This window comes from Thunnus maccoyii, chromosome 22, assembly GCF_910596095.1.
Source record: "Thunnus maccoyii chromosome 22, fThuMac1.1, whole genome shotgun sequence".
In the NCBI taxonomy this organism is placed as follows: domain Eukaryota; kingdom Metazoa; phylum Chordata; class Actinopteri; order Scombriformes; family Scombridae; genus Thunnus; species Thunnus maccoyii.
In genome coordinates this window covers 4,349,192-4,363,172 of record NC_056554.1, presented here as the reverse complement: position 1 = coordinate 4,363,172, position 13,981 = coordinate 4,349,192, and the positions used below count along the sequence as shown (strand labels likewise).

Sequence of the window (13,981 nt, the reverse complement as noted above, 5' to 3'; positions counted from 1 at the left end):
GGAGTAGGAGACACCTTGCATCCAGCAGTTAAACTTTTGAAATAAAAAAATGTGCATACAGTATTTATTCTGGACTTTTCAATAAGGGAGAGGGAGTACATGTAATTTGAAAATTTTTAAAAGGGTAACTACACACTCCAATTCTGCTGATACCCTCGACGAGTGTAGGAGGTGTGACCTTGTGGGTACATAGTGTGAGACGTGAGAGGTAAGGGGACACTGATACTACCATATGACATCATATGCCAACAAGAATTTATCATTCATCATGATTTGTCATTATGTGTACACTGCAAAAATAATCATTTAGTGTGGAGCACCTCTTTAACTAGGTAATCAAACTTATTTGTGAAACAACCATATCACTGAAAATCCAGTTTTAAGGGGCGGGCCTACCAGCATGATTTGTGACATCACAACTAGTTTGGAGCCAATCCTGGTCCAATATTCAACTTACACAAGTCTGATGTGGAAACATGAAACTTCCAGTGCACAAACACTGAGAATGAAGTTATAGTGAATTAGGAGGCATCTTGTGTTCAGCAGTTAAACTTTTAAGATTAAATATATTTGCATATTTATAGATTCTGGAATTTTTAATGAGGGAGAAGGAATAGATGTCATTTTATGTATTTTAGCAAGATAATTGAACTTTTGGTGGAAAAACCATATCGGACTCAAATTATTATTCAAAGTAGTCTTTTAGTAACATCTTAAAACATTTCTGGGGGGGATCTTTAAAGTTACATTTTGCAACTATTTTACCTTAAAATAACAGCTTCAAAATCACTTTGATGATACACTGACTTGTAATTAGGGAGAACGAAGCCTCTTTCATTCCCACTCTGCCCTGAACGCCTGTTCTTGCACTATGTAACTTGGGTTGAACAGGTACGATCACTAAAAATAGTAGTTATCTGGATGAAACTTCAGTTTAATGAATACGTGCAGATGGGTCTTCAGCTAGTAAGCGACAGCTGATGAGCCCTTTGGTGAATTATACCCACTTGTTAGCTTGCCAATATGTTACTATTTCATTATCAATAGAACTAAGAGCTAGCAGCCACCGGACTGTATTTTCTGCGGTGTGTGAAGATGATGTGTATCATAGTGGATCGTAATGTAAGTAAATCAGTGTATTGCTAGCTGTTAGCAACTACATTTTAGCACACATCAAAATTAAGCAACAGTAACAACAGTAACCCTGTGTCTAGACCGCTAGCATAGTGTGAGCAGCATGCTTAGCTAAGCAGCAATGGACCGGAGCACCTCCTGTGTAGACACAGACGGAGCACTCACTGCTGCTGCTGCTCTGCTAAACGTGCTGCTCACGCAATGCTTGCGGTCTAGATACGGCGTTTCTGAAGTTTTGAAGTCTGTTCCCTGTGAAATAGTGTTCCCTCACGTTATACAATAGTGCGGTACCCTCAATGCTCAGATATCAACAGAAATAAACGCACCAGCATCCTGTAATTACCACTTGTGGCAGCAGAGGCTACTGTTGCTGCTGCTCAGCAGAAGTTACAGTCTCCCTTTAAGTCACATGACATCTGAGCAAACTCCTTTGCTGAAGACGTAAAGATATTATGTTAAAGTTCTCGGAAAGGCCAGCAAGTGGACCTCGACATAAGATTAATTTGTCAAGCTATTGTTATCTATGTCAAGAGGGAATTTTCACATTCAAATTATTCAATTGAGCAGCGGAACCCAGACTTGTGTTATCAATATGTTGTTGTCAATCGAACATGCTTGACGACAGACTGATTTGGTGATGTTAGACAAAGGATCGTTTTTTTTCCAAACAAGGGAACATTAACTTATGAATAACAGTGGTGAGCAATGTGCATAGTATGTGTTTTAGTCTGAAATCTACAAAGTCGGCCCCTTGTAATTAGAACAAGCAAGTCAATACATAAAGTGTCTAAAGTTTCTCTAATGAACAAAAAAAAGACGTTGGTTCCAAAAGTTTTTTTTTTTTTTACAACCTCAATAGCTAATTTCCTTTTATTTTTAAGTTTGTCCTGGCAATGACTCTGCAAATTGCTGCATTAAAAGGCTACTAAGGCTTATCAAGGGATAGGTTTCAAGGTCAGTTTGCCTTGATTGACAGTTCTCCCAGCTTATCACAGCCAGTCTTATTAGTTGCCGTTTGCTTGTCACGCCCTCAGTTCAACTCAGGCTCTGCCCTTGACCCAAATATGGAGCTTCTGGCTCAAGCCACAGAACCTACGGTTTCAAATGGACCAAATTACCATTATCTTATATCAGTTGAAGACAGAGAATATACAAATAAAATGCTGCTTTAATTATTTAGATTTATTTTATAACAGATCATATGTGAACCTGGCCTTACTCAACAGGAACAGAAACATCTCTGTTCCACAACTAACAGCACTATCTTTATGTTTTTACATACACATGCTGTTTTGAATAGGCCTGCGTTGGTATATCTACTCAAAGGCTGTTGAAGAACATGCAGGAGTCAATAAAACATTTGACTGGCAAAAGTCAAGCCTTACTGACATTCTTCTCTGCAACATTTACATCTGTAGATAGGATTTTTATCGTGTTCTTTCTCTCTCATGGCCAATTTTACGTCGGTATTTGTTCACCTATCACATAAAATACACAGTTAAAAGATAATGCAGCTGCCTTAACAAAATACAGGTGCATATTCAGACTTATCAGGTTTAAAATCCCCCTACTCCATTCACTAAATGACTGTACAATCAACAAAATGGCTAAAATGTCTGAATTGCCCTAATAATTCCTCCGGCTGAACGGGGGAATGTTGATGTGTGTGTAAGTGCAGTGGTAACAGGAGTGCAGTTCACCACACACATGCAAACATCACACGCCCAGCCGCCAGTACACTCAGACAGACAGACACACACACACACACACACACACACACACACACACACACACACACACACACACACACACACACACACACACACACACACACACACACACACACACACACACACACACACACACAGGGGATGTTTTGAGTGCACTGCAGTGTGGGGCACTGGGGGCCCTGAATGAAAACATGCTGGTAGAGGGATGTATCAGATGTTTGTCCACTCGTGGAAAAAAAAAAAAAAAAAAAAAAGACATGTTGATCCAAGATCTAACTGTGGCTTCTTCCTGAAAAAAAAAGGCCTGTGAGTTCCAGCCCAGCAAGTGCTTAGCTTGGCACTTTCCCCACCAGTTCTAACTAAAGCCTCTGCAGAGTTTTATGGCATGTGGTGATGCCAATAGCTGTTTTTGGGTCTATGAAGGCTTTGTGCAGATAACTGACAGTGTGAGGATGACAGTTAGACCAGTATGAGCTTTTGAAGGCCATTAGTGATAGCAAGATCTTCACTGAAGCACAGCAAGATATGTTGTGCTGATATTTTAATTACAAAAAAAACTTAAAACTGTACTAATCAATGTTTTATACAAACAATGGCTTAAACAGCTATGTGTAATGTGAAAAGGGGGAAAGGGCCAAACCCACAACGAATTACCACCGACTCTGCAGTTCCGCTATATTTTATGGAGCCTTTTCGAGTCTTTGGTTTGGTTTTAGGGCCTGGTAGGGAACTGGTTTGGTTCATTCTTACCACTCACACCAATCACATTCCAAACAACACACAAACTAGTTGGTGAACACAGGTGAGCATCTAGCAGCTAAAGAGACATATTTACCTCAGGAGTCCATAGAGAACAAAACAGAGCGAAAAGAAGAGTCAGTATTGGCCTTACACTCGCCAGGTGGACAGAAACACAACTCCAAATGAATGCTGATGTTACTCCATAACTACTGGATGTGTAAATAACTAACTGCTTGCTAAAATATTTTTTGTTTTAAATCGTGATCAGGCTCTCACTGCCCTCCATACCCGTTTTAAACAAATGCAGGAGTTTGGCAAGATGTTTGGATGTCTTTCTGATCTGACCACACTGTGTGAAATGGAGGAGACTGACCTACAAAGACAGTGCACAGGACTAAACGATGCTCTGAGCATGTCTGAATCTCAGGACATAAACGCACCGGACCTCTTCCACAAGTTGCAGATACATCGAGAGATAATTCCAAAAGGAATAATTACAGCACTTTAAACTTTTCATTTCCTCTAAAAGGACTGAAGCAACCTCCCCCAACTGTGAGATTGCACTCAGGATCCGACTGACTATCCCAGTAACAGTGGCATTGGGTGAGCAAAGCTTTTCAAACTAATTAAAAACTATTTGCACACCTCTCTCTCACAGGACAGACTACGTGGGCTCGTTCTTCTATCAGTTGAGAAGGACATTGCATCCAAGCTGGATTACAAGGATTTTATTACTGAGTTTGTGGCCAAGAAGGCAGGGAAAGTGACTTTCACTTAATCCATTTATGTGTATGGTGAGTCGGACTGAGTCCATCTTATTTGTTTGAGTTACAGTACAGTGCACACTACAGTAGGCTAGGCCATGTATGACCTGACCAGTATGAAAAAATAATCCTACATTGTATAGAAATGTACAGATCTGAAATATTGAATTGAAAACTTCCAGCTTAGTCACGTTTCCATGGAAATGTCATGTCAAATTAGTCACAGATCAGATGACTGTCATCAGTGGGTGTAAAGCCAATAGGCTAGTTTTTACTGTTGATTTTTTTTTTCCTTTGAAAGACTATAGCAACAAGTGATGAGCTTATACAATGTACACAGGATGCGGTATTATTCTAGCCTACTTGTTCAAAATGTATTGTCTATATATTACTGCATTGTCCAGCCTGCAGTAGATCTAGAATAGCTATATGCATGTGACTGTGACTGTGGGCTATGTGTAATGACTGGTTTGAAAAATGTTTCGAAATCTGTATGAAATGTAGACTATAGAGCTGAAATACTGAATTGTAACTGTCATACTTCAACATGCCAAAATAAAGTGACAGCTGAGCTGACTTGATGATGTAAAGCCAATAGTTTTACACTTGATTTTTTTTCCCTTTGAAAGACTGTAATAGCAAAAAGTCATAGCATGCGTGATGATGCTGTATTATTCTACTTGTTACAAATGTATTGCACCAAGATTACAGTTGCTGTAGAACTACAATAGCTATGTTGCGTGTGACTGTGATTCATGTGCATGCGTGTCAATGACCAGTGCCTCGCATGTCAAGTTTGCACGGGGCCTAACACACCCCCACGGCAGCCCTGATGACCATCATGTAACATCTAAACTGAGCTATTGTGACATCTGCACATATGTTTTAAAGCTGTTTGAAGTGCTGAAGCTAACTGGTTAAAAAGCTATCTAGCATGCACAGAACTTTTCCTCTGGGAGGTTTGTTTGGTGGTTCGTTAAGCAAACCAAGTTCCAACGCAAGATTTTGTCCCCGTTTGTAGATAAAAATGAGACAGTTCAAAGTCTGAGGTTCTTTTTGTATTGTCTGGCTCAGAGCTGCACTCTGGTCCAGTGACCGCTATGGTCTGACTGCTAGTGTCATATCAGCCAATGATAGAACGGTGATAGTATATGCTCAGACAGGATGGAATGTCATGAAACAAAAAAAATAAAATATATAAATTTCTCCCTTTTGGTTATTTTTTTTTTTTTTCAAAACAGAGCAAATAACATGTAATTTAGAAAGCACATCTGTATGCTGTAGCAGAAAAAACATGCAATTTAATTTCAGTTGGACTTAAAACAGAGTATTTACTGTAAAACCGTATGGCTGACAGTAAAAACCTGAAAGCACATTTAGATACCATAATATACGAAAACATTGGTCTGATAAAAATAAAAAGCATTAGGTGTGACTGAGGGGATATAATCAAAAGTATGTTGAATTAGCTCTCATCTGCAGACATAAGGACACAACAGCGAGTAAAAGAAGCTCCTCTATTCTCTGTTTTGTATTTACTTTTGGTGGAATTCCAGTTATGGCCTCTAGCTTCGACCCAAGCGTCCCACCATGCACTTTCTTCAATGACTCTGTTTAATCAGCATCTTCCACACAGGCCAATATGCTCCGCTGGTCATTAGCTACAACTGCACCTCTTGGCTCTTGTTAACAAGCTCTTCAGGGATAATGACTATTCACCTTAATCCATCAGTGTGACAGCTGGGTCTAATGCTCCAAAGTCATCGTATTTCTAACGCGGTACTGTGCCGGTGGTCACTATCTTCCACTAGTGTTTTGGTTAGGCTGATATGATATTTTAGTGCCGTATGATGTAAAAGAATGATCTTTAACCATCATATCTTCATTAAAGGAGTTACTCTTTATTTTTCTATTGAATGATCTTTCCCTCAACTTGACTCATCTACTTTCATCATCATTTTTTGCAATGGACACATGTTGTTGCCACGCTGCATTACGGTCCACTTGAGACTACAGTCGGAAATAGAGTTTCTGTCTCCTCCTTGACAGATTTCTCCCTGTATGACTGCAGACAGTCGCAGCAAAATGGCAGCTCCAGAAAGAAGAACTTGCACTATTTTTCTGAGGAACTGACACCATTATGTGAGGTTTACCATTGATACTTTAGTACATTTTGTACCGTCAACCTCACTGTCTCATTATCTTTTAAAACAATTCTATTAGGTGCATTTTTTACGTTGAGATGCTCTTGCACCTGTGCATTAAACCTGTCAGCACTTCACTTACAGCGCAGCGCATTATTGTCAAACTGACAGAGCCCCCCCCACCCCCCCCACCCTAACACACACACACACCGTCCCCACTGTTCCCATCCGCCCCACACCCCTCCTCCACCACCACAACAGGATATTGCTCAGTGGCACAACAGGGTTATGGCTGTATGGAGACATGTAGGGGCAGGCCAGGGACATAGATTCAGAGAAGAATTAAAAAACAAGAGGCAGGAGGAGGCAGGAGAGTGATACGATCTCCCGGCGCACAGAGAGAGGGATTGTGTTCGCTTTGGCCGGCCTCATATACAAACACCATATTAACATAACTCCTCTTTCTTTTGCGCGACAGGAGATGTTTTCCAGTGGAGAGGTCTACCTCTACTGGGAATGAACCCGACACAGGGGTGAAGATAAGCGAAGGGGTGAAACAGAGTATAAGCAGATGCTGAAGGGAACAGGAAGAGGAGGAAGAATTGAGGCTACGAGGTGGTTGATGATTGAGACTGACAGAAGCAGTTAGTGCTCGTTCAAACGTTAAAGCTGATAAAAAAGTGAAAAATACAGAAATGTTGAGAGGAGTCTAGGAGAAAGGTATTCTCAGGATGTGCTGAATAGGGGCTCCTTTGCTTTAAACAAACCTTGAAACAGAGGAGTGAACCTTCTGCTGCTCCCAACCAAGGTTGTTTTCTCAGAAACTACAGTACTGAATGCTTTGCGGTGTCAGTCGTTCCCAGTTAAACATGGAGCAACCCTGATCTTTTCTATTTTAGTGTGTTTTGGCAATCAGGATCTGCAGTAACAGACAGGATGAGCTTTAGGAGGTTGGAAATCTTTTGTACCGCAACAGATACAACCACAGAGCTGACAGGGATTATATGCTGCATGGCAAGAATGATAATAACAGAGGGGAGGCTGCTGTAAAATTCAGGTGGCTCAGTGTGTAGGTTCGCTAAAAGCACCGTTAGAGCCGAGAGAGCCACTTGTTATGCTTCAAAAGGGGGACAGAAAGCTTTATCAGCGATACATCTCTCTGCAATGTAGCTTTAATGACAAGGTCCATTGCGTACGTGTCTGCCACGAGGGCCAGAGAAACTGACGCAAGAGCATCCCGATACCCCTGGATGGCATCAAAGTCCAAAGTGGTGATGAGACAGGAAGCTTTCTCTTGAATTCCTGACCTTTGCTACCATTCGTAGCAAAGGTCAGGAATTCTGTCCTATCAACAACGCATATTTGCAGGCCTCTCAGTCTCTGCACTCAGTAGCCTTGGCCTACCTTTTACAGCCGGAGTTTCAAATGACTGGGCTACGTTTCAAAAAGATGTGTTGTCGTAACGCTAATCTTATCCTTAAATGCTTTGTCATGATCTTGAACTATAACACTCAATAAAGCTGATATATTAGCAACGACTTGGACTGCAGCGATGTGCTACATTCAGAATAAAAGAGAAATCATTCAATTTCCCAGGTTAATGAGCTGTTCCTGTTAATAATTCTACTGGAGCACAGGCCTTACAGTATGTGGAGAGAGTTAAAAATGTTTCCTTTGTTCTAGACATGGCCTTGTAAGCACTGAGAGGCCATTAGCAGCTTTATATACACTTGTACACCATGTTCCATCACTGCCATGGGGCATATTGCCACAGAGAAGGCCCAGTATATAAGTGTGCACCATTTATTTTCACCAATCTAACACTGACAGATTTGGGATAGACCAGTTTGATTGGTGAATGACTTGTAGTGCAGGCTTGGACAGTGAACTTACTGTTGTTGGACTTGAGATCCCGGTGGATGACGGGGACGATCGCCTCGCTGTGCAGGTACAGCATCCCTTTGGCAATCTGTACAGCCCAGTTGACCAGGACATGCGGCGGGATGCGACGGCCCGCCAGCGCCCGGCTCAGTGGCCCACCAGAGGCGTACTCCATGATGAGGCACAGGTTGGGCTCCTGCAGACAAACACCTTTCAGGGCGATGATGTTGGGGTGGGTGAGCATGGCGAACAGACGCGCCTCCTGCCTCACATTCTGCGCCGTCACGCTGATGTCCTCATCCGGGTCTTGGCGGGCGGCCTTCACAGCCACCAACCCGCCTCTCCATGTACCGCGATACACCTTCCCGAAACCCCCGACCCCTATGACCTCCTCCAGGTTCAGTTCCCGAAAATCCACCACTGCGGGTTCAAACTCTCCCACCACGGCTGGGCCGAGCTCAGCGACCACGCCGGTGCCCGGAAGTTTCCCATATCCACTGGGCTTGAAGGAGCCATAGTTGGAGGGAAAGATGCCCACCTTGTTGTTGACCTTTCCCGCCCACCAGCCCTCGTCCCCTGATATCTCAGAGTCCAGAGAGAGGACTTCCACCAGGTCACCTTTACGCAAGGTGAGCTCATCTTTACAGGACGCCTCATAGTCGAATAAGGCCGTCCACACTGGGTTGGTGAAGTTCCCTTTTTGTGATTGTTCCAAATTTTTCCAGTTCGACAGCGGGCCTCGACTGAATATGTTCTTCAGTGGCTCCATGGAGCCTCACGCAGATGTTTTGACTGGATCTGATTTTGCACCCCAAGGGTTTGAAAATAAAGTACAAAGGAGTACTTTATTGCGCCTCGCTCCCTTTCCTGTCTTTCTTGTTGGTTCATCAGGGACCACTGAAATGTGTTCAAAAGCTTGACCAACAAGTGGGCTACACAAGAGGATTCAAAGATAACTGAATGGTAAGTGTCTTTCATTCGTCTTGACATTAAATGCAAAGCTCTTCATTTGAAAATGCACAATCAGTCGAGAGATTGCTCTTGTTTGATTAAGTGTTTCAAAGCTCGGAAAGGCAGCACTGTCTCTACTGAATTTCTCTCCGTTCAAGTGATGTGGTGTGTGGTTTCCCAACACATGGTTTGAGCACAATATAATTTCACCAGCCTGTATTTAAGAGACTCTTGAATCACCTCATTATGGGTGAATTAGCTCTTCTCTTCCCTCATTCAATTGCCACCTGTTGAATTCTGATTTGGAGGGCTAAAAGTGCCCAAAGCTTGTTGTAAAGCACTTCTAGTGCTGCAATTGCAACTCCAAGGTGAGGTTCACTCTGCATTTAGCTGTCCATTTGAGTTTTTAATGTATTTTTAGCCATTAAGTGCAGTGGCCACCACAAGCAGGAAGCGCTGAGAAGCGGAGAAGAATAGCAGGAAAGGAGCATTCAGTCCAGCCAACCAGTGTTTCACGACAAGTTTCAGAGCTGAGCAGTTCGCATTATTAAGCCCAAATCTCCAATAACCGCGTGTGACCGCAATGTAGCGGCGCTCCCGCAGGAAATCCCGCATCCCATTGCGCGAGAGTATCCATACTCACGGTGTTATGAGAGCAGAAGCACGCGATGAATTGGGCTATATCACAACACACAAACTTAGGAACCGCCGACTTTGTAACAGGAAGAGCTATCCAAACCTGCTTGACTTTACTTTCCAGACAGAAACACGCAGTAAAAACAAATCCTGCTGCTTCCTATTTGGAGTTCATTGCGTGGCCTGGTCCCGCTCGGTGGTCTTGTTGTTACATTCGGTATCCAAACAGCGCCATAACTCCATCATAACTGATTATCATACTCCTCTTCCTCGGTCAGTGTCCACTCGCCAGGACCTCGAACCACTTCTACGTCTATGCTTACAGTCAGTAAAGAGGGTGGGGTTTCAAAACTTTTTCTGTCCCAACAGGAAAAGAGTCAGATGACAGGCCAGAGTCAAGCTCGAGACAATGAGAACGTATCCGACCGTAACTGTCATAATAAAACCAGGATACACGAGAACGCTTTATTTGAGGTAAACAGAACAAATGCAGTTTGTAGAGGTTTGAATTTAAAAGACAGAAAAATATTAGTATACGTCCGAATGAAAAAAAGTAAGCAGTAGCTAAAATAATATTAGATAATATAATAGTCTTAGGCCATTTACAGTACAGGAATTAAGTGACTGGGCATTTAAAGGTGCAGTGTGTAGAATTTAGTGGCATCCAGTGGAACCACCTTGGCAGAAATGGAATATAATATTCACAAGTATGTTTTAATTACTGTATAATCACCTGAAAATAAGAATCATTGTATTTTCATTACCTAGAATTTATATCTACACACGGAGCAGGCCCTCATCCACGGAGGGCGCCATGTTTCTACAATAGCCGTGAACAGACAAACCAAACACTGGCTCTAGAGAGGGCCTTTCACGGTTTTTGCAAATTTTGCGGCCACCGTAAGTTCTCCTACACACTTGGAAGGGGAAGGTTATGGTTAGGCAATCTGAAACCTCACTGCTAGATGCCACTAAACCCTACACACTATTGTGAAGTGTGTATCAAATATATCAGTGAGGACAAAGCTGAGAAACTCTGATGACATAATGTATTATCATATAGTCAATATCAAGACTCTCTATAGATTTTTTGTCATTTTTGCTTAATTTTGCTCTCCATTAGGATAAAAACTGCTGTTAATGGGGAGCCCACGCCACCTGCACTCAGCACAAATGTGATTTAAAGTACAGGTGTAGCAGTACTGTATGTGTTATATCAAATTGAAGCTAAATTACTGACCTCAGATAATACTCAACAAGCTTTAAGTGCACACCAGAGATACCATTTTACAGTAATGAAAGTGCATTATAGATTTATCATTCACTGTCTTAAGTGAAAGGAAGATATGGATTCAGATACTGGTGCACAATCCACTGTTAATGTATGTAATATTAGCCTATACCTGTGGTTCCCAAACTTTTTCACGTCAAGGACCCCTAAACTGACACAAATTAGACCATGGACCCCCATTTTTAGAGGATTTTTGCTTTTAGATGTTTTATTACTGAAAGTGTGTGAAACCGATGACCAAATTAGTCATACATTCTGTCATTGTGTTACTTATGGAAGGAATTTTAGTGAAAACAAATTATTCTCCTTTTTGCTGGTGACCCACTGGGGGTCCCCAGACCTCACTTTGAGAATCACCGGCCTATACGCATGTATTTTTGAGACTTTTATTCTGAATTCATTAATTTCCGGTAGTTTTCTGGCCACTTCCTGTACTCCTCTACACTTTAGAGGAGCTGGCAGACAATACTTCAGAGGAAGTGCTTTGCCTTCAACTTAAAAGAGTGAAATTTCTTACATTTTGATTACAGCAGTACATGTTTAAATGACCAGCACAGTAATTTTATTGTTTGGGAAGAAAACACTTGTATTTTGATTTACAGTAGATATTATCTACCAAATACGTTTTAATCTGACTTTTTATTTTGAAACTCATGCCAGAAGTGTTTCCTGTTTTTGTGTCTGACTTCACATACATTTTCACAGGTGGCACATGAAACTGAGAAAGATCAAATGCTCGTGAAACATTTACCAAAAAGTAATCCACTAAACCACAATAATTCATAGTCTTTCTACCCAAGTTCCTACGGGTAGACAAATATGCAAACATCAAAAAATTATCAACACAAATCACAATTTTCCTGAAAATATGCCATAAATATAAATGTTTAATTTCCTATTTTGTTCTTTCCTTTAGAATGTCACTATATATCTGTAATAGTGTTAAGTAAACACACCCTGCATACGTCCTGCAAATGTGATTATACTTCATTTGTTGGTAGGAGTATGTTCAATACATACCATTTGCTTTTTGTTCAACTAAACCCTGATTGTCTCTCTGTTCCAGGAGTAGTGTTCTGAAGTGAAATCAGTATCCTGAAGTGTCTTCCTGCTGAATCAGTTGAAATATTAAGTTTATTCAAGAGTTTTAAGTTAAGAAATAAGACAGTATTTCATTACAAATTATCCCCAAAGAAGAGAGGATAAACTGCTTCTGTTGGATTTCTGTGAGGAGGAATTTGTTCAAGGGTTTCTTTTGTCTAGTGTTACTTTGAGCAAAAAAAAAAAAAGAGTTTCAAGCTTCTCTTCAAGCAACACTCTTAAAAGTCTTCAGTGTGTGGCTGCTTTAATGTTCTTTATGGAGTTTGATGGGCTACTTACGTGTGTGGGGTGGAAGGGCTATTACTGAAAAAAGCTACATTCGACTTTGTTTTTAGTAAAGTCAAATGTAGCTTGTTTAAAAGTTTTATTTCAAGGAGAATACTCTTACTTTGAGTACAATTTTGTTATATTGAAAGCACTCAAATTCAGAAAAGTAGTTCTGCCTCAACAAGCCAGATTCTGACTGACTATACTATAGAATATACTTGACTGATTGGTTTGCAACTGGCCACAATATCAATGAAAAGCCGACAGATTTGTCCTCTGATGTGATTTTCAGCCTATAGAAGTCCATTTCCACCAGTAAAAAGAAAAGAATTGATGAAAAGGCACAATAAAAATTAAAGTTATCATTGTAAATCAATGTGGATGTAGTGTCTCATAATTTGGATGTGCCATGAGTATTTAGTTTAACCTGGAAAAGTGCTTTTTTCCTTATTTCCCAGGCTTTCTCGGAGTAACTGGCTAATTTAAAGGTTGGTAGATCAAACAAATAGGCCTATGCTTTTATTCTTCCATTACATTAAAATATATGCAACAATAAACACTAATCATTTCTGTCAGAAGTGTCCACCATATATTCTACTTCACTGCACTGACTTCAAGTTTCCCCTGCTGGTCTATTAACCCCTTTTAAGATTCTTGAAAGCTATTGTATGAGTCATACTGCTCTCTCAGGTCATCTAACACTAGTGTTCTTGCTTTCCAGTAATGAGCATTGTAAATTAGTTATTGAATACGTTATATGTGCTTGCTGTGGATTTCCCCATCTATGAAATGTGCTGTATGATTAAAGTTTTTCTTGCTGTGCTCATTAATACGACTACAGTCACTCCCTCAATGACAGAATATCTCACATACCTCCTACCAGGGTGAAGCCGGGCTGTAATGATAAAAGAGTATTCAAAAATAGCCTCCAGGTTTGAGAGAATATTAATGAGTTGGTTCCCAGCGTGTCCTCTGATCAAACCCACAGCAGGGCTAAAACACAAGGTGCATTTTAAACACGAGCTTTTCAAGTAGCCACTGAAATGTCAGGGAATTCCTTTTTGCCACATTTTCCAAAGTGCAGAATCCATAAAAACCAGTGGCTTCATGGGAGGGGGGTGGGAATCAGAGGGCCACCTTTGGCCCCGCCGGCTGCTGTGTGGAAACAGTGTGCTTCCTTCTGTTAGCCCTTTGATGGCTCCCCTTCCCCTCCCTCCTTCCCTGCCCCACGGCTGCCGTTTGTTTGGACACCGACCTCCTAAAGTCAACCACCTACAACCCCACCCCCCCCCCCCTCCCCCGCATACACTCACACACACATATCGAACCCCACCCTCCTCT

At 41.4% G+C, this 13,981-nt stretch overlaps 1 protein-coding gene across 1 annotated transcript in view; it reads right to left on the bottom strand.

Moving 5' to 3' along the window:
- The window catches only part of LOC121889356 (mitogen-activated protein kinase kinase kinase 11), a 51,880-nt gene extending 41,548 nt beyond the window's left edge, over positions 1-10,332 (bottom strand). Inside the window, exon 1 of the mRNA XM_042401239.1 lies at positions 8,407-10,332. Within this exon, the coding sequence (XP_042257173.1) occupies positions 8,407-9,163 (757 nt within the window). The 5' untranslated portion in view covers positions 9,164-10,332. The remainder of the gene's footprint in view (positions 1-8,406) is intronic.
- Between the last annotated feature and the right edge of the window lie 3,649 nt (positions 10,333-13,981).